This window comes from Felis catus, chromosome D3 (genome assembly GCF_018350175.1).
Source record: "Felis catus isolate Fca126 chromosome D3, F.catus_Fca126_mat1.0, whole genome shotgun sequence".
Taxonomy (NCBI): Eukaryota; Metazoa; Chordata; class Mammalia; order Carnivora; family Felidae; genus Felis; species Felis catus.
The window spans coordinates 35,060,842-35,086,694 of NC_058379.1; the positions used below are offsets into that span (position 1 = coordinate 35,060,842).

The following is a 25,853-nucleotide window of genomic DNA, read 5'->3' on the forward strand; positions in this document are numbered from 1 at the left end:
TTCATTTCAAAGTTTCCCCCCCGTATTGGAACAAAGCGCATGAAAAAGCAGAGAGCAAACTATTAAAGAGCCTTTGTTTCAACACAATGTGTAGGGACATCCAGAGTGAAGGGTACACGCTTCCCTCAAACTAGAACTTCACTAGACAGAAATGTCACATTTATTCTGGTGTTTGTTCTACACTGAAGTTAGCAAAAAGCAGGACACAGTCATTTCAATTTTTTATTAAAATACTCTTTTGCTTATAGGGACAATGAAAGAAAAAAATGCGTAATTCTACATGTTGTAGATCATGTGAAAGACAATTAACATAGACTCTGGGGAATGTAGGATAGATTTGAAAAATCTTCAAGGAAGCTTTCACAAAAACAAACTTTAAATATGTGGCTTTTTCATATCTACCTCATTTTTCAGAAGTTTTAGTTTCTTTTCTCTATGTTGATGCTACTCTGCTTTATAAATAATTGTTCAAATATTCTAAAAGCTTACCAATTTTGTTTCCTGAAGCTTTAGAAATATTATTTCTAAATGAAAGCCTCTCTTTTATAGCATTCTATGTAAACAAAGACTTACTTTATTTGAATTATCATTTGATTTGGTGCCATTTTGAGTACAATTTCTGCAATAATTAGATGTTATGGGGACAAAGAGAGACAGGAAAACTAACTAGCAGGGGCATGTCTTACCCTAGGAAAGAAACTTTTATATATGGCTTTTATAATACCTACTGATTTAGGGGTTTTTTGATCTAGTTATAAAATAGTTAACCTAATTTTTGATTTAAAAAAAAAAAAAAGAATTTTTACCAGAGCTTCAAGTTAGAAGTAAATCATATCTAGAATAGTAATAAAGGGTCTAAATTTTAGTGGGGTTACTGGCTTCTGAAATGTTATACTTTTATTTTGGAAAACATTATTATTAAAAACTTGAAATACATTATAAACTGGTAATGGAATCTTTTAGGTAAACTCTGTCTTTCAATCCCTTCATAAACCACAAAAACAAAGCAAAATTGAATATGAAATTAACCATTGCATTTAGGGATAATTTCTACTGGGAGAAATAGATGTAAGGAAAATCAGTTCAAATACAATATGGTTCAAGAAATTACCTTCCCAGTATAAGGGCAGAAGAGATATTACAGTTAAAAATTTAACAATGAAGTCCTAATAAAGATGATAAATGCAGTTAAAAAGTGTCATAGTTAAGGCAACATTGAGCACTGTCAATAAACACAGAAGGATTTCTATATTCATAGATATGAAATTACTTTGAAGAATACCAAAGTGGAAATGAAGCACCTGGATGTAGATTCCTTTAAAACTTTCTCTTTTTTAGTTTAAAAGGTTTTAAGAAAACCATTACCTTTGTAGGCATTAATGAAGAAGGAAAGCCAAAATGTTTTCAAGGCACTTTTAAACAGAGGCATTTTAGGTGGAAGTAAGAAAAGGATATCCCAATGTTTTCCTATTAAAAAAAATACACGCAAGAGCTAAATTTTAACTTTTTTTTTTTTAAAGGCCAAACGTTTTTGCAAAGGCTAAAGTACCTTTAGTATTCATTAGAGTAGTCTGAAAGAACAGAAAGGTATTAAGGCTTTAGATTTTATGATAGTTAATTATGATATTACATATGATTTTGTAACTAACTATTGTTCATATAATGAATACAAATACAAAGTGTCTAAGAGCATTATCTATTTTTATGCACTAAAATATTTAGACATACAAAAAAGATATTCCTGCAAGTTACTTGTAACTCATAATGTACTGAAAAATTACTAATTTTGTATAGTCAAGAGTCTCTGTAATATAAATATTTATGTTTTAGATTCATGCTTGAAGACTGGGATTTTATTACGATGAAGGACACATAGTATTTAAGCTTATCATTATCGAAACATATAAAACAAAATAGTCTGTAGTGTATTTGGAGTTAACATCATCTTAAACAGAGATTTCTTTTTCATTGCATACCCTTCACCTCCCACTGTCTGATTATACTTTGTAGTGAGAACATTCTATCCAGATGGAAACCTAAAGGAAAGATTACACTATAACAAAATAGTTTAAGTTTGCTTCCCATAAGAATTGCCAGCTTTTTCAACCTTCCCTGTTCACACCGGTGAGTTTCCTCTTTGTCTCCTCCTGTCACTCAGCTTAGGAACAAGGCTCTGCCCACGCTGTCTGTACAACAGGACGAAGTGTTTCCCTGGTGCTCTAAGTGGAGTCTGATTTGGCAGGCACTTCCCATCCTGAGTGTTCCGTAAGCTGGTACCTTAAGTCTGAGAAATGCTTATCTTCCTAATTCTTTATACCCTAGCAGAATATTTAATGCAATGTCATAGGTGTGCCTTGCAATTCTTGGTCAGAATTCTTCATCACTACGTACATCAGCACTTTGGGCAGGGGCAAGTAAGAGAAGGAGAAATTTTCCTCAAAGCTCTGTCACCATGTGTATTACAGGATGGATTCTACTACGTAAGAGTTTTAAACTGTAAAATGTAGTAAGCATTTACTTTCTAAAACCAACATTACAAGGTTTGAAATTAAGCCTTTAATGGTGAAATTTATGTGAGTTCTCATCGGACTATCTACCCTATTTACAGAAGAGATAAATGAGACAAGGTACAGTGAGTGAAGACTGGTGTACGACTGGAAAAACTCAGTGTCCCAGGAGCAGTATATGAAGAAGTCATAACTTATGTTAATGTGCTCTAACACTTTCAAAACCAAAGGCTTTTGGAATGCTAGAAAAAAAATGACATCAGGCTTTGTCAAAAAACCTCAGATCTTTCAAGAAATTCTCTGTGTACTTGCTTCTCATATGATCAAAGTTGTAAATGTATTTAAGAGGAAAGGGCTTATTGCCAGTGGGCTATAAAATCAACCAGAGCAGTGATAATTATAATTTAACACATCACTGGAATTGTCATACTTTAACTCCGTCCAAATTCTTTCTATCTTCTTAACCAGCTAGCATGCCGGTGCAACCAGTAGAGCTCAATGAATAGTTTTTCATATCTTTCTTGTTGTCTAGATTGCTTTGGTTTGCATTCTTCTCCTTCTTTAGAACATGCAGTTCATACATTTGACAGTTTTACTACCATAGTCGATGCATTCTGGACCAATGCACTCGCAGCAGGCGTTATGGAACCAGCGATATTTGGACGCTCCCATGGATTCACAGGATATTTTACACTGATGTATGGACATGCAGTCATCAAAATAAACCACAGTACACATGTGTTCTGAAAAAGAAAAAATTAAGAGCTCAGAGCAAGAAAGAGGAAAATCAGGAAATGCTTTAATACCTGTCTGATATTAATAGTTATTCTTGGTTCTCTTACTGCTAGTCTACACAGGACAATGGATGAGGTGTAGGAAAAAAGATCACATTTGTTAATTATATTGAGAAAGAAGCCAGAGTCTCCCACTCCAGTTGAAGAAGGTAAAGGACTTCCTTAGTCACTTTATCAGATTCTGGACTTTGATCTCAAAGTTAAGGTTACTAGGCTTAACATTTGCTATGCTTCAGAGCTGTGCCTTTTAAATTGGGCATTCCTTCCTTCCTTCCTTCCTTCCTTCCTTCCTTCCTTCCTTCCTTCCTTCCTTCCTTCCTTCCTTCCTCCCTCCCTCCCTCCCTTCCTTCCTATTTATATTTGAGAGAGAGGTGGGGGGAGCATGAGCAGGTGGGGCAGAGAGGGAGGAAGACAGAGGATCTGAAATGGGCTCTGCACTGACAGCAGAGAGCCTGATGAGGGGTTTGAACTCAAGAACCATGAGATCGTGACTTGAGCCAAAGTTGGACACTTAACTGACTGAGCCACCCAGGCACCTCAAATTGGGCATTTCTGATAAGATTTCCTTAGAGGAGAGAATTCTCTGGCTAAAAGAAGTTTGAAAAATACTGTTCTAAAGCTATAGTGAGAATTTACAAAAAAACAAAACAAACTTAATTCAAATGATGCAAAATGGTTAGCAATACTTGGCACAATTCCGCATTAGCTATTTAAAAACGCTCATATTATCAGTAGCAATTTCTAGTCTTGCTTTCCAACACAACTATTTTTGATTGTTTCAATTTTTAGTTCTCCTGGTGGTTAATGTCATATAATGACCTAGCTAGGAGGATAGGGTACATGAAATAAATAAAGACAATAAAAAATATTAATAGAGAGTGTATGATCAGAGTCTGTTATTTTACAGAGCCATTTATAGAACTGATAAATTACCAGGCGTCTGAATAGCAAGGAAAGGTTTAATGGAAAAGAGCGGGCTTGTATGAGGAAGAAGAGTGAAATGCAAAGTTACCAGGTAACAAAATAAGGAAAGTCACAAGGAGACCAGTGCAGTGCGCATGGGGAACGGAGTGGAGGCCAGTCCCGCTGCAGAGAAAGGTTGGCAGCAGGAGACAGCAGAACCATCACTGGCTATAGAAGATGAGATCAGGTCAAGACAGAAAACACGAAGGCCAGTACAGCATGAGACCAGGCAGACTAGGGACTGAGCAGGACAGGGGAGCTTTGAATCTCCAGGTGATTAGTAACTTTTTTTCATTTATTAACTGAACAAGTATTTATGGATCACCTACTATGGAATGCCATTATGGACTCAAAGAGTAATGAGAGAATCCAAGGAACTAAGTACAAAATGGTAGACCTACAAGTTAAAAACAGACAACAAGTCAAAACACAAATATGGGGAGAAGGAATAGAGCTAATTTGCTCTAGAGGTAAGAGCAGGGGCACCTAGAGAAGGTATCAAAGAGGAGAAACTTTGTCTCGAAAGATAGTTGGTGTTTCCAGGAAACTTGGCTTCCTGCTAATTATTTTATCAAATTAAATGATATTTGAACAAAATTTATGAATTATCATTGGATGCCTATTATACTGATTACATTTTAGTGGAGAAAATGGTAGCAAAATACCTTAATAAGGCATATTCCATATATTTCTGATGTTTTCCAAAATCTGCAATTTGTCTCTTAAGGTAGTATAACCAAAAAGCAACAAGAATGCTTACTCTGAGTATCATTAACAAATGCTGTTTTGCTTTTACTACTGATATCCAAAGGTCATACTATTTCAGATAGGCAGGGTTATAAGGGAGGGCACAACAAAAAGCCAAATAAGAAATAATACAAATTATACTATTTATGCGTAATTCATTTCTTATTTTAAGAAATAAAAACTTCATCATTGCCATATTCTTCCACAGTAAAATGGTGCAGAGCCTTTTACTTGAAAATATCAAAGATTTTATAAAAGTTACATGCCCTTTACATTAAGGAATGACCTATCCTCACTAATAAGCGTTCTTTAATATGGTTTTCAAAGTTATACAAGTCATTCTTTCATTTAGTTCCCCTTCTGACCAACAGCACTGGGGACAATTTATACCTGGAGATTAGACGTCTGTAATACCAACTTGCTCATAAAGAAATTTAGCAGATGACCTCAGTAGCATTTTTGGTACCAATGCTATTACAAAAACGTGACTTCCTAGGACACTCTGAATATTACCTGACAGTGTGCAATGCTATATGAAGTAAGCAGCACTGTTGCTATCCTATGGAAAGAACAATTTAAGCCTAACACAAATAAACATCAAAATTAGAACCAGATTATCTATCTTCCAACACAACCTCTATCACTGTGACCATGAAGGAGTGGTAACTATATGCCTGACATGCCTCCTTATCTACTTAGGGATTAGGGTCATTAAAGTTCCAGAATTTACTTAAAATTAGACAAACTCAAAGATACTGTAGGTTTCACAGACCACCCAGAAAGTGAGGGGGCAAGATAGAAAGTCAGCTGTGGGCAGTTACCTTTGTCACTGGAGTAAGGTGCGTGAACATTATTGCTAGGAACAGATACATTTTGATGGTGTGGCTGGTTCACAGTTTCTAAAAAGGAAACCAGATTCTCATGATGCGAGAGTTCCTCTGCAACAGGGAAGGAAACAATGTTCCAGTTCAACTGAGTGTCTCCTTCTGTGAGCGCCCGGAAGAGAGAAGGGATTGGCTCGTGAAGCTCCTCCACCGTGCTCTTTGAGGTTGGAGGTGTGTCACTATAGTTTCTAGGATTACACATACCTGGAGGAGAAGGGACGAAGAAAATAAAAGTTAATTTTTCTCCCTGACTGGAATATCATGCAATACTATCTTGCAATCAAAGCTCCAACATATTAAAATTAGGCTGCTTCTACATATACGTAGATATCTTCCTAGCCTTTTTGGCTGAGAGGGCCCAGAAGTGATGACACCCCTGTAGCATTGAGCACATCAAGTGCCCAGATGTTGTTTTCTAAACACCTAACCTCCACTAAGAGGGACCAGAGCTATTCTGAGAAAAGACTGATTCCAGAACTAGGTCAGGGAAAGTACAAAATGACCCTGGGATACTTTCTATCCCAAAAAGTAAGGAAATGCTCAGTGAATAATGGGACATATCAAAACACAGGATGTAACTTGAAGGGGTTCCTACTGGCCAAGTAGACAATTTTAATGTCAAAATAAATGATAGTAATGGATTACCACCTGACAAATAAAATAGGAATTAATGAGTCCTTATATTACCAATAAATGAATGAAGGAAAAGCTCCCCAACTGATAAATGTAGAAGGAATGAAGGAAATAGAAAATCACCACTTGGCAATTATCATAGAGGTGTTTGATTCAGATGGGAGTCATCAATGGATGCTAAAGCTTGTGGGTGGAGGTCAGATGAGGAACATATTAAAGTACTCCAGGATCATCTTACATAATAACATAAAGTCTCTGCTCAATAAAACTCTCAAGGGAAAGACCGCAGTACTGTTTCAGACTGAATGAGTCTGAACAGACATGACAACTAAATGCATCACATATTCTGGATAGCAGCCTGGATCAGAAGAGGTATCACAAGGGATACTGCTGAGACATTTGGCAAAATATGAATGAAGTTTGTGGACTGGATGGCAATGTTGTAACAATGTTATATACGAGAATGTTCTAGTTAGAAAACACAGACTAGAATATTTAGTAGTGATGGGATATCATGTATAAAGCTTGTTTTCTAAAGGTTCAAAAAAGGATGAATGATCATGCGTGTTGGGTATGTGTATATGGAGAGGGAGTAGTACTGAACAATGGAGCAAATTCGATAAAATGTTAGTAACTGGGGAATCTAGGTGAGGGATACAGGAATCTTCACCCTTCTGGCAGATTTTCTCTATATTTGAAATTATTTCAAAATGAATTATTTTGGGGGCACCTGGGTGGCTCAGGTCATGATCTCCCAGTTCATGAGTTTGAGCCCCACGTCAGGCTCTGTGCTGATGGCGTGGAGCCTGCTTGGGATTCTGGCTCCCTTTCTCTCTGCCCCTCCCCTGCTGATTTTCTCTCTCTTTCTCAAAAATAATAAACATTTTAACAAAAAAAAAAAGAATCATTTTTTTTAAAAATCTTAAAAAGGAAAACCGGTAGAGGGGAATTAGCGATAGTGACTATAGAAAATGTTTCCAAGGTGTTTTGTTATAAAGGGAAGAGCTGAGAAAATGCTTAATCAGCCCCAGTCTTTGGGCAATAATAGCCCAACATCCAGCTGATATTGTGGAGCAGAAGGGAGCTACCCAGAATGCGAGTTCTGAGCTAATTAAATGATTATTATTGTCTTAAGCCACTACATTTGGGGGTAGGTTGTTTAGCAGTACTAATAACTGGAACAGAGCCCTCCGGATTTTCTTTCATGCATACTGTACTTTAAAAACTAAATTATATTTCACTTTGGTTTAGTATCTATTAGGTCTAATATGGAGTTTTTCTTTTTCCTCAGACTAAAATTTTGAACTGTTAAACCAAATTTATAAATTCCTAGATTTTATAAATTTAGGCGGAAGGGAGAATCATCTCATGTTTTCCACACGTTACTCGTTTAAGGGACATGGCAAGAACTGAGGATAACGAGGTTGTTTATACTCTTAGATGATGCCACAGAATGATGGATTAAAGGGTCAATCTGACTCCTTTATTCATAAAAGAGGAAACGGGCCCAGATAAATTAAATCATTCGTCCACTGTTATATAATCTAGGATTAACGCCAACATTATGATTCAGTCTGATTTCACATCCATTGCTGATTTCAATAACCACATTCTATAAATAACCGTTAAGTGGCACTGAAAAGCAAATAATACTTAGAATACGTGAATTATAAAATATACATAATTTATTCTTCTGCCGGATTTTATAATGAATGAAAATTAGATGAAAAGGTAAACAACAGAGCTCAATGGCTGGAAGAGCTAAACTCAACATCTACTGGGACTTTAAACAAACTTCAGGGCTCATTTCCAGAGATTTCATTACATTCAAAAAAGTTTTGAGGGGAGAGATTTGTGCATTTAACAAACTTAGGCCAAAAACATCTGTAATTTAAATCTGAATACACTGTGTTAAAACCAGTATGCGTGAAGTAAATGCTTGCTATCTAGATAATATTTTTCCATGGCATGATTTTAAAGCTTTCACGTATCTTTCTCTTTTTACAGCTAGGATTACATTCAGAGAGATCATCACTAGAAACTCTTCTTAGGCAATGCAGATTTTGACCCTCCATTTCTTGCCTGAAGCACTCTTCAAATTCCGAATTCTTTCAAGCATGGGGAGTTACGAAATCTGATCTTCCAATGACATGTGCGATTTATCCTGCTCAGGAAAAGCAACCTTTTAAAATTTCTGGAAGTTTTTTTTTTTTCTTTAATATTTTACAAATTTATTTTAGAGAGAGAGGGGGTGTGAGGGGACCAGGGGCAGAGAGAGAGGGACACACAGAATCCAAGGCAGGCTCTGCACTGTCAGCACAGAACCCGACACGGGGCTCAAACCCACGAACTGTGAGATCACAGTCTGAGCCTAAATCAAAAGTCAGACACTCAAATGACTGAGCCACCCAGGCACCCCTGGAAATTCTTTAGTTGTCTATATTCATTATGTACAATGGATTAATTTCTGGGGAGAAAGTTACTAACCACTCACAGCTTAAAACAATTAGGAAAACTTCTCTGGAAAGCATCTATCATCCTCCTGAAGTTTATCATTGTTAGCTTTTCTTTAGTTGGCTACAGAGGTTATTTTCACTATCATTGTGTTGAGGCAGTTTGTTACTTTGTGCCATTCTATCACTACAGTGAAGTTTTTAAATTTTAAAGAAACCGGCTCTGCACAAGGCAGTCAGGAGAGGCTTCAAATCAGGAAACAAATGGCAACCATTGAAAAGGCAAGCATTTCAAATCCTTTAGGTGCATAGAACTTTGATACAATTTGTTTCAGCAAGCCAGAATTCACTACTATTGTGCTCTAGATCTACAACTACTAAGTACAAAGATTTTTTCTGATGTGTGCTTAATTCTTTTATATATCTGACCTGTGTCTTCATACATTTGAAAACTAAGGTTATATTAAAGTAGAGCTTACTTGATGAAACCACGTTTTAGGGTAGTTATTAAGACTAAGGGGGAAAGTTATTACTTTCCTTAATGTGCATGGTTAAAAGCAACCACGGAGTCCAGAAAAATGTACAATAAAGAAGCAATATTGCTTTCCACTCCTCCCACCCCCAATTCCACTCCCCAGACACACCCACTTTAAAAGTGTTCTTGGGACACCTGGGTGGCTCAGTTGGTTGAGCGTCTGATTTCAGGTCATGATCCCACAGGTGGTTCCTGAGTTCAAGCCCCACATGTCAGGCTTTCTGCTGTCAGTGCAGAACCTGCTTTGGATCCTCTGTCTCTGTCTCTCTCTCTCTCTCTCTCTCTCTGTCTCTCTCTCTCTCTGTCTCTCTGTCTCTCTGTCTGTCTCTCTCTCTCTCTGTCTCTCAAAAAGAAAAAAGAAAAAGAAAAAAGTCTGTTCTTAAGTTTCTCTGGTAGTTACCTCTACGAGAATTTAAATAAAAATGGTTAATTTACCAGAAGCAGTAAAAACATCTTAGACCTTATCTATTAATCCTCTTATATGAGAGATGAAGGTTAAGTTCATTCACACTAGCCTCTTTCTTGTGTTTCTAATAATTACATTATTCTAATAATATAGAATACTCCTTTGCAGTCTTAAATATACTTAAACTTCTGATTCTTATTCCACATCTCTTAATTCCCTCATTTGCAAATAAGAATGCCAGTGTCTTCCCACTTTCCCCACCCAACTTCTCCTAACTTATGTTGACAAACTTAATAAAAACCTTCTGTTGCCTAAATACAATGAAATCTTCTTGTCTTAGTATACTTGATTTTGAAAGTTGAAAACCAGCAAACAGCAGTTTACCTTAACATGACCCCATGAACATTGTTCACTGAAAAGCAGACAGTATGATAGGATTTCCTTGTCCAATGCTGTATTATCAGAAGAAAATATTTCTAATTTTAAGATAAAATGAATTTTTTTCCATGAACTCCACACAATACTGAAAAACAGCTACATTTCACACAGCATTACCTATCAGGTCTTCTTGCCAAAAATTTTAACCTGAATCCAACCAAACTTTTAACAACTAGCTTCAAATTACTGGAAATACAGAGGGATAGAGGAACAAGCTAAATGACAACCTCAAGGAAATAAAGTTAGACCCTGAATGTGGGATATTCTACAGGCAAGCTGATACTGTTTCTTCAATATGTCAAGTGGCATGAGAAAAAAAAACAACACACAACCAGATACCATATAAGCATCTTGTTTGGATCAATTTGAACATATCAACTATACAAACATGCTTTTGAGACACATGGAGAAACTTGATTATGAACTGGAATGTTAGGTTATACCAAGAAATTATTGTTAATTTTGTAGGTTTCATAATGGCATTATGGTTTAAAAAGTAAATGTATTTTCTTTTAGGGATTGAAACTGAAGAATGTAGGGGTAAAAATTATTTACTGTCTGTAGTTTGCTTTTAAATATTCTGTGCCAAGTAAGAAAAAAAAAGGGAGGAAAGGATAGATGAAACGAATGTAGCTTATTTTTGATAATTGTTGAATCCAGTGATGGGTATATAGGAATTCATCATGCTACTCTCTCTACTTCTCTGGATGTGAAAATTTTCATAATGGCAAATCAACTGCCATATTTAATTCCTAGGACTAATATTTTCGTATTGAACTTTCTATGCTAGGAATTTTCTTGGAATGTGTGTGTGTGTGTGTGTGTGTGTGTGTGTGTGTATGTTTGTACCACAGATAACAAGCTTATAACAAATCTTGAAGAATTATTCTGCTTCTCAAGTGTATGCTAGATATCCTATGGAACACATTTTCTTCTCAGAGATAGGCTTCTCAGGGTCCTCACTTATTGCTTTGGGCAGACTAGTTGTCTCTTAAGCCTCTGTATTATTTATGGTTTTAATTTTCTGTGTATTATGATGTTTCAACATCTTTCTGGCTGGGGAGAGACTGCTCCTTCCTGGGCTAGTCAATTCTTAAAGCCAGCAGTGGACTCAGCCAGAAGGAGGCTTTTGATATGCAAACTGACCAAACCCTGAGCCACACCTCCTCTATCACCCAAGCACCCCAGGAGGCACACGCTTAATGAAGCCAGACCTGGTGCCAAGCAACTAGCGAGTGTCTCTAGGGCCTAGAGCCCATGGGAATTATTCAAACTGGCCAGTTCTAAACTGTTCACTCGGCCCTGCCTTTACTTTCCAGTGGAAACCCCACTGAAGATTCTGGCCCAGGTTTTCCTCCTGTTCCTGTCTTTTGCCACTTGATAAAAAGCTGGTGCTTCCCCTATGACCCTGGGTGGCATGCAGTGACCCCCTCTCTGAGACCTGTGATTTATAATGAACTTTGTTCCTCACTGAGCCTTTCCTGACTGACCACAGAACAGCCTCCTGTGTAGCTTTCATCTTATAACTGTCCTTAAATCACCTCCTGGTTAAAGCCAGTATTTCCTTCAACCCATGTTTTTCTTTTTCTTGGTCTTTTGCCTTATTTTCTCTGATACCACACCAAATGTGGTGTGTGCAAAGTACACTTAAGAGTTCTTGCTGTTGGGGTGCCTGGGTGGCGCAGTCGGTTAAGCGTCCGACTTCAGCCAGGTCACGATCTCGCGGTCCGGAAGTTCGAGCCCCGCGTCAGGCTCTGGGCTGATGGCTCAGAGCCTGCAGCCTGTTTCCGATTCTGTGTCTCCCTCTCTCTCTGCCCCTCCCCCGTTCATGCTCTGTCTCTCTCTGTCCCAAAAATAAATAAATGTTGGAAAAAAAAATTTATAAAAAAAAAAAGTTCTTGCTGTCCAAAAATGTTTTTAATTTTACATTCACATTCTTTTTTTTATATATGAAATTTATTGACAAATTGGTTTCCATACAACACCCAGTGCTCATCCCAAAAGGTGCCCTCCTCAATACCCATCACCCACCCTCTCCTCCCTCCCACCCCCCAACATTCACATTCTTGATCAATAATTTGTCAGTTCAAAATAATTTTCCTACTGTGTATTTAAGACACTGGTCCAGTGACAGTAATGAGAAGTCTGATGGCAGTGTGATTCTTCTTCTTTTCTTGACTCTGGTTTTCTACTCACATGATTTATTTTGTTTTAAGTAGGCTCCATGCCCAAAGTGGGGCTTGAACTCACAACCTTGAGATCAAGAGTCGCATGCTTTACCAACTGAGCCAGCCAGGCACCCTTGCAGTGTAATTCTTATTCCTTGTATATACACTCTATTGTTATTTCTGAGATCTTTCAGAATATTATTTAACTTGGCAATTGGAAGACTTATAGGAGGCTGTGTTTAGATGTAGGTGTTTTCTCATTCATCTTGTTCTGCATTCTGTAGATTCTTTCAGTCTAACGATGCATGTTTTTTTCTCAGCCTTGGGAAGTTTTCTTCTATTATTTCTTTGACAGCTTCTTTCCTCCTATTTTTGATTCTCTTCTGGAGTATCTATTTTTCCCTGTCATATTTTCCATCTGTCTGTTTGCTCTATATTTCTCTGACATTCCAATGTTATTTCCACCCTTTTTTATTTATTTATTTATTTATTTATTTATTTATTTATTTATTTATTTTTATTATTTTTGAGACGGAGAGAGACAGAGCATGAATGGGGGAGGGGCAGAGAGAGAGGGAGACACAGAATCGGAAGCAGGCTCCAGGCTCTGAGCCATCAGCCCAGAGCCCGACGCGGGGCTCGAACTCACGGACCGCGAGATCGTGACCCGAGCTGAAGTCAGACGCTTAACCGACTGAGCCACCCAGGCGCCCCTTCCAACCCCTCTTAATTTACAATTTTTCTAATCAAATTTTAAATTTGCAAATGCTTTCTTGTTCTGTTTTTTATAATATAATAATACAATATAATATGTTTTCTCAAATTCCTCCAAAATATAGCCATCAGTTTTCTTAAAGATTTATTTCCTAAAGATTTCCTCCCTGGTCAGCTGGTCTGCTGCTGTACCGTGTTCTTTCCTTCAAGGTACTTGCTCTACTTTGTTCACAGGTCTGGTTATTAGGCTTGAGACATTTCCTCTCCTGCAATGCCTGAAGGAGGGGATCTTGACTCTGGTGTGCCAACCACACACCAGTGCTTGTAGTCCTTTCAACTTAATTCCTTCATTTTCTCTAGAGAGAATCTCTCCATTTTTTTTTAACCTGGGTTATTTTGAATGTTTTATACGAAGAATGAGAGAGGGGGTAGGGTATCAAATCATACAGCTGTTCTTTAGACACATCTTTAAATAACCTTTCTATTTTCACGTATATTTCTCATTCTTACACGCCACAAAAGTCAAAGCTGAGCCTGAAGATTCACTGGGGGGTTTAGTTAGGAAAGTCACTCCTCACCCTGCCATAACCACCTTTTCTGCAAATTGTTTTGGTGTTGCTTCCAATCTGTTTACTAAACAGCAAGATTCTCCATCTTCCTTTTAGGTATTTCTCCAATTTCTCTTTCTCTTTGTTGTTGAAGTTCATTTCCAGTTGTATTCTTTTATTTCATTTTACTGGAGTTTAAAAAGTACAAGGGAGAGCATGTGTGAAAATAGACCACTGTGTTGAACCAGAAGTCACATTTGCTTTAAGGGTATGAAAATGTGATGAATCATATTTTCTTTTGCTTTTTCTTGCACTCTGGCTCTTGACCTCTCCCCCATTCCCTCTTCCATCTCGTTTTCCCCAGAATCTCTTGTATCCAACTTCCTATAAGGCATCTCCACTTGAAAACCTTATATGCTCCTCAAACTCAACTGTCCCAGTCATCTTCCCCAACATACCTGGGCATTATTATAGGCATTCTCTATCTTGGTCTCTGTCACAATTTATCCAGTCACACAAGCCAGAAACCCAGAGGCTACTCTGGCTCTCATTTCTCAATTCCCACTCCCAAGGTGTCACCAAGTATGGTCAAGTTAATCTAATTGTTGTTCCAGTTAGGCCACATTTGTTCATCTCTTCTGCTATCACTCTAGACCAAGTCCCCATCAAATTTTGACTAGACCTAGAAGCACTGTATTTTGATGGATTTTAAACTCTATCTTCCATTCTCCCTCAGAAACTCTAGACCTTTAAAACGCATGTTACTGAATTTTGCTATCTGTTATCCCTCCTTTTGGCTATTAGCTTCTGAACACTCAGGCATACTTCTTCCTCACTAACCAATAACTTCAATACCTGGATCACCACTTCATTTCCACCCCTAGACCCACTGTCATTGTTGACAATTTCAATATTCACACTGAAGATCCCCCTAATATCCTGGTCTTTTGTTTCTAGACCCCCTTAGTGATAGGGTTTGTAAATCCACCCCACCTCAGTCATACAACTCATAGGTCTAGCGTTAATTCCCTTCTTTCCTTATATCTTACATCCAGTTCAAACCACACTCTGACAACTTACATGCAAAATATTTTCTGAATCTGAGCCTCACCATCTCCACTAATGTCAATAATCCTAGTCTACTCTACTATCATCTGTTACTTCAACTACCACAACCACCTTCTAACTGATCCCCCATCTCCTCTCTTCACACTCTAAAGTCTGTCTTTTGTGCAGAGGTATCCAGAATGGTCATTTAAAAAATGTAATTTGGATATCACCAATGCATTCTCTCCAGTTGGTTTCCATTATACTTAGGGTACAATCCAAATTCCCTTCCTGGCCTCCAAGACCTAGTCCTTACCCACCTCTCCCATTCATCTCCCTCCACCCTTCCTCTTCATCGCTAACATTGGGCCATACTGATCTGTTTTCAAACTTGGATCTTTAGCCACTGCACTTAAAACATATTTTGATATATTAAGTGGTACACATCAATCTTTTGTTAATGATGGTTAACTAAAGTTACTGATTTCTAAAGCTTGTTGGAGACAGACTGTTTTTAACTCTAAAAAATTAGAACTTTCCAGTACTGACAAAAGGAGGAAAAAAAGCTCTTTGAGACTTATCATTCACCTGTTTTCCCTAAATGAAAAAAAAAATTATTAAAAGATGGCTTCTACTCTAAGTAAAAGTAAAATTATTCTAAAGGTATCTTGGATTCAGGAGTACTTGGGTGGCACAGTTAGTTGGTTAAGTGTCTGACCTTGGCTCAGGTCATGATTTCACAGTTTGTGGGTTTGAGCCCCACACAGGGCTCTGTGCTGACAGCTCAGAGTCTGAAGCCTGCTTCGGATTCATTCATTCTCTCTCTCTCTCTCTCTCTCTCTCTCTCTCTGCCTCTCCCCTGCTTGTGCTCTCTCTCTCTCAAAAGTAAACAAATAAACATTAAAAAAATTAAAGGTATCTTGGATTCTGTTTATTATACTTTTATAAAATAAAATGTCTTTATTGGAAGTATGTATGAGGAATATTCAACTTTAGAGAGAGGTATGGGTGGTATAAAGAAGGGAGACATTTCATATATATACTTTCTTGTATTGTTTGAATTTACTGTATGTAAATAGTAACTTTAGTTTTTAAATTATATTTTAGAGGAAAATACATATGTGTTAATAGTAGTTGATATCAAAGGTCCTTCTTTTCTATATTTTCCTAAAATTCAACACAGTACTTTCACCTTAAATGACGTACTTAGATGTGCAAAATTGTTGCTTCCTTAGGAGTTTTCTTTAAAAAACTGAACATATTTCAGATTTTAAAAAAAGGATAGATTTGAATAGCAGTTTCCAAAGAATAGTCTAAGAGCTTTGTGGAGTCTCCAGGATCCTTTCGGAGGAATCATACAGTCAAAGTAATTTTCACAAGACTTCGTTCGTTTGTTTCACAGGTCTGACGTCGGCACTGATGACACAAAAGTAATGATGAGCAGAACATTTGCAACTTAGCTTGAATCAAGGCAGTGGTACCAAACTGTTATCAGCAGTCATTGTGTTCTTCACCACCAAATACAGTTTTAGTTTGTTTTTAAAGGCTCATTTCACTTAAGACAACGCTTAATGGAGCAAATAAAAATTATTAGTTTCATTAAGTAGAGATCCTTGAATACATGACTTTTTAATATTCTGTGTGATGAACTGGGAAACATGCAAAAAATACTTGCTGCATACTTAAGTGCAATGCCCGTCTTGAGGAAATAGCTTATTTTTTAAATTTTTAAAAAATTTTTAAAAAATGTTTATTTATTTTTGACAGAGAGAGACAGAGCATGAGCAGGGAAGGGGCAGAGAGAGAGAGGGAGACACAGAATCCGAAGCAGGCTCCAGGCTCTGAGCTGTCAGCACAGAGCCTGACGCGGGGCTCGAACTCACGAGCTGTGAGATCATGACCTGAGCCAAAGTCGGACGCTCAACCGATTGAGCCACCCAGGCACCCCGATTTTTTTAACTTTTATTTATTTTTGAGAGACAGAGAGCGCGAGTGGGGAAGGGGCAGAGAGAGAGGGGGAGACACAGAATCCAAAACAGTCTCCAGGCTCTGAGCTGTCAGCACAGAGGCCAAAAAGGCCACTGGTGAGACAAATAGTAACTGAAACTGAGAAACAGGGACATGCATTGTCTAGAGCAGCTTTCCTTAATCTTTTAGAACTCATGCCCTGTTTTCATAAACATAAAAATCCCACCACCATCTGTCCTCTCACAAGTTGTCATAGCGATACGATGCCTTTCAATGCAGACTCAACACATATTGCCTAGTAGGGCAGAGACAACATTAGGAAGGGCCATAACAATGTAGTCTAAGTATGGAGTTCTCAGATGGTCTGGCTAAATCCAAGAGAAAATTTGGAGTTTACAGAATACAGCTTTGTGCCCAAGCCCAACTATCTGCAGAGATCATGAAAAATTAATAGTTGTAAATAACTATTAAGTCCAACATCATATACTAGCTTAAAAGTGATAGTTATAATGGCTACAAATGAAAGCTACTGTGTTATACGATTTTAGGACACCAGCTTTGCCTTCATCTTCACAAGAAGCCGAGTAACATGTAATGTGTAACATACAAAAAGTAGTACAGCAGAACAGGTCACAGAGCACAGACTTGAAAGCCAGGCTTGAGTCCCAGCTTTCTTTCAGACTAGTTGTCTAACCTTAGGGAGGTCATTTAAACTCTCAGATGTTTCCTCAAGGAAACATCTGTCAAACAGATGAAGGATAATAACATTCTCATACTCCTTAGGTTTGTTGTAAGGACCAAATTAATATATGGAAAGTACTCGACATATACAGATGTTATATAAGCATTAGCTATTAGTTTTTTAGAAAGTATTCCTTGGCTGACTAGTAATCCAATTTGGACACTGCTACACTGACTTTTTAAAAAAGAATTAAGAAGTGTTCCACTAGACAAAACTCTTTAGGGAGTCATACAGTATATATGGAATGCATGGTCTAAGAATCAAGACATCTTGAACTGAAGATGCACTAATTAACTGTAATTAATTCATTCAACAGCAGAATCTCATGTGATCTCTCCAAATTTTACAATATCAACAAAACTACTGTCGCTTGTTTAATTCACTGATAAACATTTTAACCTTAATTTTTTTTTGGGTTTTAACAATAAATCTTTATTGAAAGACATTAAAGACAGAAAGATATTAAGTAGAAAGCAATACCATTCTTATGGGTAGGAAGATTCAACATTAAAACTATATTAACACTCTGGGGCATCTGGGTGGCTCGGTCGGTTAAGCATCCAACTCTTGATTTTGGCTCAGGTCATGATCTCACGGTTCATGGGATTGAGCCCCGCATCGGGCTCTGCACTGACAGTGTGGAGCTACTTGGAATTCTCTCTCTCCCTCTCTGTCTGCCCCTCTCCTGCATGCACTCTTTCTCTCTCTCTCAAAATAAATAAATAAACTTTTAAAAAAAGCTATATCAACACTCCAAAAATGTATCTGTAAATTTAGTCTATGTCCAACAAAAATCCTAAGGTTTCTTTATGTTGACATGAATAAAGTCTCTTTATTTTGAGAATTAGATGCATGAATAAAATTTACATAAGATCATATTGTCCATGCTATTTTCCTCCGTAACCTATTTTTTAACAGACTTTTTTTTTTTAATCTATGTTGATGCTTTATTTGAAATAGTTCTTCTGAGTTTCAGGGTTCTTTCCTGCATCAAATGAATGAAAGTCAAAGCAGGGAGGAAAAAAGAAAAAGGTACTTGTCAGTTTGAAAGTCACAGTTTATCTTTCTATAATTAGATTAGGAGGGGAAAAAATGAAGAACCCATTGGTAGCAGGAAGAAGCAAGAGTATTCTAGGGTCTGGCATTTGATGAAATAGATATTCAGTTACTGTTCATTTCCATTGTTTTTCCATGGCAGAACATACAGCAGAGACTTGGGAATACACATGCCTGAAGCCAGGCTACTCTTATGTTCCATAACTATGTTGCTTGCAGGGCTGTTGCTGCCATAGTAGTTGGCTGTGCCCCAGACAAATGGGGTGCTGGTCTGTTCCCACAGATCTTTATCCCAGTCTTCATCACAAGGAGGGGCACTGCCAGGTGCTCTTGGCCAGAGTCTCTTGTCCAGGGTTCCTGGTTTGGTTGACAACATCCTGCTCAATACAACTTTTATCGTCACAGCTTGAGATATAGTGGCTGATTTCGGCCCGAGGAACCGGTGGCGAGCACTGAAGGGACAAGTAGCCAATTTGTTTTCGACATCAGGATGATTATTTCTGCACTTGGTAAGATGATAAGGAAACCTGCAGGCCCTGATCTGGTGGTTTTTATCATAGGGGAATTATAATAGCTTCTCAGGGTCCAGGGAATTGATGTAAGTTTCTTCCATGTTGGAAATGAAGCAGCTGAATCCAAGCGCTGGTTGAGACACACTCTTCCCAGAGTCGCTTTCTCTTAACAGACTTTTTTAGAACAGTTTTATGGAAAAATTGAAAAGACAGTACAGAGTATAACTAATACCCCTACACTTAGTTTCCCCCATTATTAGCATCGTATATAGTATGGTACTTTTGTTAAAATTAATGAACCAATATTGATACATTATTATTAAATAAAGTCCATGCTTTTTTCAGATTTCTATAGTATTTACCTAATATCCTTTTCCTGTTCCAAGATCCCTTTTAGGATGTCACACTGTGTTTAGCCATTATGTCTCTTTAGGCTCCTCTTGGCTGTGGTAGTTTCTCAATTTTACTAGTTTTTAATGACTTTGACAGTTTTGAGTAGTACTAGGCAGGTATTTTGTAGAACACCTCACTTTTAGAATTTGTCTAATGTTCTTCTCACAATAAAAGTCAGGTTATGGGCTATTGGGAGGAAGGCTACAGAGGTAAAGTGCTATTTTCGTCAAATTAAATCAAAGCTACACGCTACCAACAAGATTTATGGCTTCTGATGCTGACCTTGACCACCTGGCTGAAATAGTGTAAGATTTCTCCACTGCAAAGTTACTCTCCCCCACCCTGCCACCACACCATTTAGAGGGAAGTGACTATGAGCAGCCCAAACCTACGCAGGGTGCAGTTCTGCTCCGGCTTCTCGAGGGCAGATCGTCTACATAGTTATTTTGAATTCTGCCTTGGAGATCTGTCTCTTCTCTTCCACTAATTAACTTATTTAATCAAATATTTATATCAGTGTAGACTCATGAATACTTATTTTATACTGTTAGTTATGATCCAGTATTACTTTATTTTGTTGCTTATTTTTAGCCACCAGGACACTCACACATCAATCAATATGGGTATCTTTTTTTTTTTTTTTTTTTTTTAGCACTTCCTTATCTTTTGGCACTATAGTATGTTCCAGGCTTATCTTCTTTATTTCCTGCCTCAGTGTTACAACCAGCTGTTTCTCCAAGGAGTCTGGCTCCCTATTCTCTTATTGGAGAATGATATTAGAAACCAAAATCTGAGTGCGAAGTGTGCTCATTGTACTGGAGCAGGATACCCTTTTAAGACGTCTTTTTAGGGGCGCCTGGGGGGCTCAGTTGGTTAAGCGTCTGACTCTTGATTTGGACTCAGATCACAATCTCATTGTTGGTGAGATCGAACCACATGCTGGGCTCTGCGCTGACAGTGTGGAGCCTGCTTGGGATTCTCTCTCTCTCTGCCCCTCCCCTGCTCATGTTCTCTCTCTTTCTCTCTCAGTGATGAGGGAACAAAAGGCAAGCTGACACTCCCACCCCCCCCACCCCCCACCTAGATGAGATATGTGTGATATTCCTTGGGGACTCCTGGCTGCCCAAGAACACAGGAGAGGGAAAAAACAAATGGTTAACTGATAGAGATCATAGACCTGCAGGACGTAAGTCTCCATCACTCCTCCATAGTGATGTGGGAATCAAAGGCAGAAGGAAATGGCAGATAGAATTAAATTTCCTTGTAACCTGTAGCCCACTGACAAATACTTGAGGCTGGCAGAGTAAACTTTTCTCCAGGAACTCCCTACTGTCTTAATGCTAATGCTTTGCTAGAGGGAAAACAACTATCACTTGACAATATCTAGGGCTCCACTATCCTGTGAGTCTTCTTTAGCATATGAAAATCTGGACTTTACCTCCCACCAACTCCATAGTATATAAGCAGTCTCTCCTCAAGGCCTGGGGCAGCTCTTCCTGCCCGTGGATCCTGTTCCCGTGCTTCAATAAAATCACCTTTTTGCACCAAAGATGTCTTCAAGAATTCTATCTTGGTCATCAGCTCTGGACCCCATGAACCCCACTAAACCTCATCATCAAAATAAATACACTTAAAAAATTTTTTGTAAAAGATATTTTTAAAAGGCAGAAGATATATAGGACATATACTACAAACAAACTCAAAAGTTCTTTCTTGGATAAGGAAGGTGAACTATGCCCATGAGTAACTTTAAAAATTGTTTAAATGAAAGCAGGCCCCTTGCTTTGTCTGGGGCTAGTATACAAATACAAAAGCAAAATAACTTCATAATGCAATTCCCAAACCTGCTTTTATGACAACTGAAGGGAATTTTAAATAATAAGCAATTTGGTCTAGAAATGTGAGACCAATTATCATTTCTAAAAATAATAGTCCAATGGGTATCACAAAAGAGAATCCTTTTTTTTTAAAGGTTAATTTAGAAAAAAGGTATAGCTATGAAAAAAAAAAACTTAAATAAAAAACAATTACCTAACATAGCTTTATTTTGGAAAAAAAAGGTAATTGAACTTGTTTCTGAATATTATTCCATGACTCATATTTGATATATGTAACAGATTACAGTGTGTTGAAAGGAAAGACAAGGATATTTAATGACCATCTTTGAAGAAAATTCACTCTAAATAAGCAGCTACTATTAGTAACAGAAAATTGTGACTGGAATCATTTTGGAATTAGCCCCTGGGCTATTTGTCACATGGATAAATTAAACTCAGTTTTGTTACTTATTACTTTCTAAATCAATAAATCAGCTTTAAAAGTGAACTCTGAATAGGCACATATGACTCTAGTCTTCAGTGTCCTTAAGTACTTGTTGGGTAACAATTATAAACATCAGAGCCAATCAAACATCATTAAGCAAAATAAAACCAAGTAAAAAAAAAGCCTATGTTCCTTGACATATCAATTCTGGCATATGTATTAAATCAAATGCAACACTTAAAATGGTTGGATTTGATGGAAACCGTGATGTATCTAAATAATATGCATTGTTTTCTTAAATACTCTGAATATTTTAAAAGGAAATGGAAAATGGAAATTTTCCATAAAATGGAAAATCATATTTGTCAGTAAGGATTTAAAAATAAATGTTTACTGTAGGATACAAAATTAACGTATAGAAATCTGTTGCATTTCTATACACTAATAATGATAAAGCAGAAAGAGAAATTAAGAAAACAATTCCCTTTACAGTTGCATCAAAAAGAATAAAATACCAAGGAATTAACTTAACCAGGAAGATTAAAGACCCGTACTCTGAAAACTGTAAAACAGTGATGAAAGAAATTGAAGAAAACACAAATAAATGGAAAAATAAACCATGGTTGGAAGAATTAATATTGTTAAAATGTCCATACTACCCAAAGCAATATACAGATTCAATGCAATCCCTAACAAAATACCAATAGTATTTTTCACAAATCTAGAACAATCTTAAAATTTGTATGGAACCACAAAAGACTTCAAAGAGCCAAAACAATCTTGAGAAAGAAGAACAAAGCTGGAAGTATCACAATCCCAGATTTCAAAACATACTACAAAGCTGTAGTCATCAGAACAGTATGAAACTGACACAAAAATAGATGCATAGCTCAATGAAACAGAATAGAGAGCCCACATCTATATGTCAATTGATCTATAAGCAAAGGAGGCAAGAATATAAATGGAGAAAAGAAAGTTTCTTCAATAAACAGTGCTGGGAAAACTGGAGAGCTACACGCAAAAGAATGAAACTGGTCAGCTTCCTCACAAGATATACAAAAATAAACTCAAAATGGGTGAAAGATCTATGTGTGAGACCTGAAACCAGAAAGCTCCTAGAAGAAAACACAGACAATAATCTCCTGGACATGTTGCCCTTAGCAACATTTTCCTAGATACGTCTCCTGAGGCAAGGGAGACGAAAGCAAAAACAAACTAGTGGGACTACACCAAAATAAAAAGATCTTACCCAGCAAAGGAAGCCATCAACAAAAAGGCAACCTAGTGAATGGGAGAAGATATATAAATAATATAACTGATAAGGGGTTGATATCCAAAATATATAAAGAACTTATACAACTCAACACCTAAAAAACAAATAATCCAGTTTAAAAATGGGCAGAAGACATGAAGAGACATTTTTCCAAAGAAGACATACAAATGGCCAAGACACAAGAAAAGATGCTGAACATCACTTATCATGAGGGAAATGGAAATGAAAACCACAATGAGATATCACTTCCCACTAGTCAGAATGGCTACTATCAAAACGACAAGGGGCACCTGAGTAGTTCAGTTGGTTAAGTGTCCGACTTCAGCTGAGGGCATGATCTCATAGTTCGTGAGTTCGAGCCCCACGTCGGGCTGTCTGCTGACAGCTCAGAGCCTGGAGCCTGCTTCAGCTTCTGTGTCTCCCTCTCTCTCTGCCCCTCCCTTCCTCATGCTCTGTGTCTGTCTCTCAAAAATAAATAATAAATATTCAAAAAAAATTCAAAAAAAAAAAGAGCAAGGTGTTTAAAAAAAAAAAAAGACAAAAGGGGCACCTGTGTGGCTCAGTCAGTTAAGCATTTGACTCTTGATTTCGGCTCAGGTTTTTTATGATCTCATGGTTCATGAGATCAAGCCCCACGTCACATTATGTCTCTCTCTCCCTCTCTCTCTGCCCCTCTCCTGCTTGCACGTGCATGCTCTCTCTCTCTCTCTCAAAATAAATAAATAAATAAAGACAATAAATAAATAAAAAAAAAAGACAAGAAATAACAAGTATTGGCAAGGATGTGGAGAAAAGGGAACCTTCATGCACTGTTGCTGGGAATGTAAATTGATGCAGCCACTGTTGGAAACAGTATGGAGGTTGCTAAAAAAATTAAAATTAGAAATGCTATATGATCCAGTAATCCCACTTACCAGATCAAAGAAAATGAAAACACTAATTCAAAAAGACACGTGCACCCCTATGTTTATTGCAGCATTATTTACAATAGGCACAATATAGAAGCAACCCAAGTGTCTACTGGTAGGTGAATGGATGAAGAAGAGTATTACATATACACAACAGAATATTAGCCATAAAAATGAATTGCAACATACTTGGACCTAGATGCTATTATGCTAAGTAAAATAAGTCAGAGAAAGACAAATACCATATGATTTCACTTATATGTGGAATCTAAAAATCAAACAAACAGACAAAAAAAATCAACAACAGACTCATAAACACATAGAACAAACTGATGGTTACCAGAAGGGAGGAGGACGGAGGGATGGGCGAAAATGGGGGAAGGGGAGTGGTAGGTACAGGCTTCCAGTTATCGAATGAACATGTCACAAAAGGACGAATGATACAGCATAGGAAATATAGCCAATGGTATTTTAATAGCACTGTATGGTGACAGATGGTAGCTACACTTGTGGGGAGCAGAGCTTAATGTACAGAGTTGTCAAATCACTATTTGTACACTTGAAACTAATGTAACACTGTGCATCAACTACGCCTCAATAAAAAGTAAGTTAACAAAAATTAAAACAAAAATACGATAACATAGGGTAGGGACCTAAAGTCATTTATTTTCAACCAAGGCACTTTGTGCTGTACTCTAACTTTATTCATGTCTTCCTGAACTAGGAATATAATTTGACCGTACCTAAAAATAACTAAAAATGGGGTACCTAGGTAGCTCAGTAGGTTAAGCATCCGACTCTTGGTTTCAACTCAGGTCATGATCTCATGGTTTGTGAAATTGAGCATTAGACTCCATGCTAACGGCATGGAACCTGCTTGGGATTCTCTCTCTCCCTCTCTTTCTCAGCCGCTCCTACACTCTGTCTCTCAAAACAAATGAACAAAAATAACTAAAAAAACCCAATTTCCTATACTAGTATTTTGGTTGAACTCTTAGCACGTATATGTTCTTTAATATTAGAAAGTAACATGCTGGTATGAAGCAAAAGAGAAATCTGTGTGGTAGCCAATGAGTACACCTAGATCTGATCTGAGCTACAAAAGTCACAGTTATGGGTGCTGGGCTGGCTCACTTGGTTAAGTCTCCGACTTTGGTTCAGATCATGATCTTGCAGTCTGTGGGTTCAAGCCCCATGTTAAGCCCTGCACTGACAGCTCAGAGCCTGGAGCCTGCTTTGGTTTCTAGATCTTCTCTCTCTCTCTGCCCTCCCCCCACCTGCACTCTGTTTCTCTCTCCTTCCCTCTCTCAAAAATAAACATTAAAACAATTTTTTAAATAAAAAAAGGCACAGTCATAACAAAAAGCGTGGATGCCCCAAAAGGGAGAGGCCAAGACCCAGTGAAGTTAGTACTAGAACTGTGGCCGTGAATTCAAAGTCAGAGTTCAAGGAACTCATAAGGCAAATAAAGGGGCAGAATTACAGAAGAAACATGTGATCTACAGGGTGGCAGAGCCTATCTTAAGGCTCAAGGTTGTGTTCCAAGTATCAAGTGCATAGCTGTCTAATCTTGTTTTCCTGGGTTTTGCAGGTGCTGCCTCTTACCTAACAGGTCCCACCTTCTTTTGCAGTTCTCTTAGGCTTTTCTCTCACCTGGGTGAGATGTGGTATCTCTGAAATAGCGTGGCATTTATCTTTCAACAAGTTTTTGTTGGTAAGCAGTTTTTCAGCAGGCTTCCCAGCCTCGTCTTGGAACATATAATATTTTTTTTGGTTTTGTTTTTGTTTTTTTTGAGAGAGAGAGAAAGACTGTGAGGAGAGGGGCAGAAAGAGAGAGAGAGAGAGGAGAGAGAGAATCCCAAGCAGGCTCTCTGTCCAGCATGGAGCCGTATCTCAAGACCT

The 25,853-nt window shown here is 37.7% G+C and overlaps 1 protein-coding gene and 1 pseudogene across 2 annotated transcripts in view; both read right to left on the reverse strand.

Annotated features, from left to right (window-relative positions):
• Positions 1-208: 208 nt before the first annotated feature.
• Positions 209-25,853, reverse strand: part of TWSG1 (twisted gastrulation BMP signaling modulator 1) — a 71,705-nt gene continuing 46,060 nt past the window's right edge. For both annotated transcript variants that reach the window (XM_003995019.5, XM_023241749.2), the window contains exons 4-5: positions 5,833-6,099; positions 209-3,250 (exon numbers count right to left, since the gene is read on the reverse strand). In XM_003995019.5, coding sequence (XP_003995068.2) covers positions 3,069-3,250; positions 5,833-6,099 — 449 coding nt within the window. In that variant the 3' untranslated portion in view covers positions 209-3,068. The remainder of the gene's footprint in view (positions 3,251-5,832; positions 6,100-25,853) is intronic.
• On the reverse strand, positions 16,812-20,559 carry LOC109493323 (annotated as a pseudogene).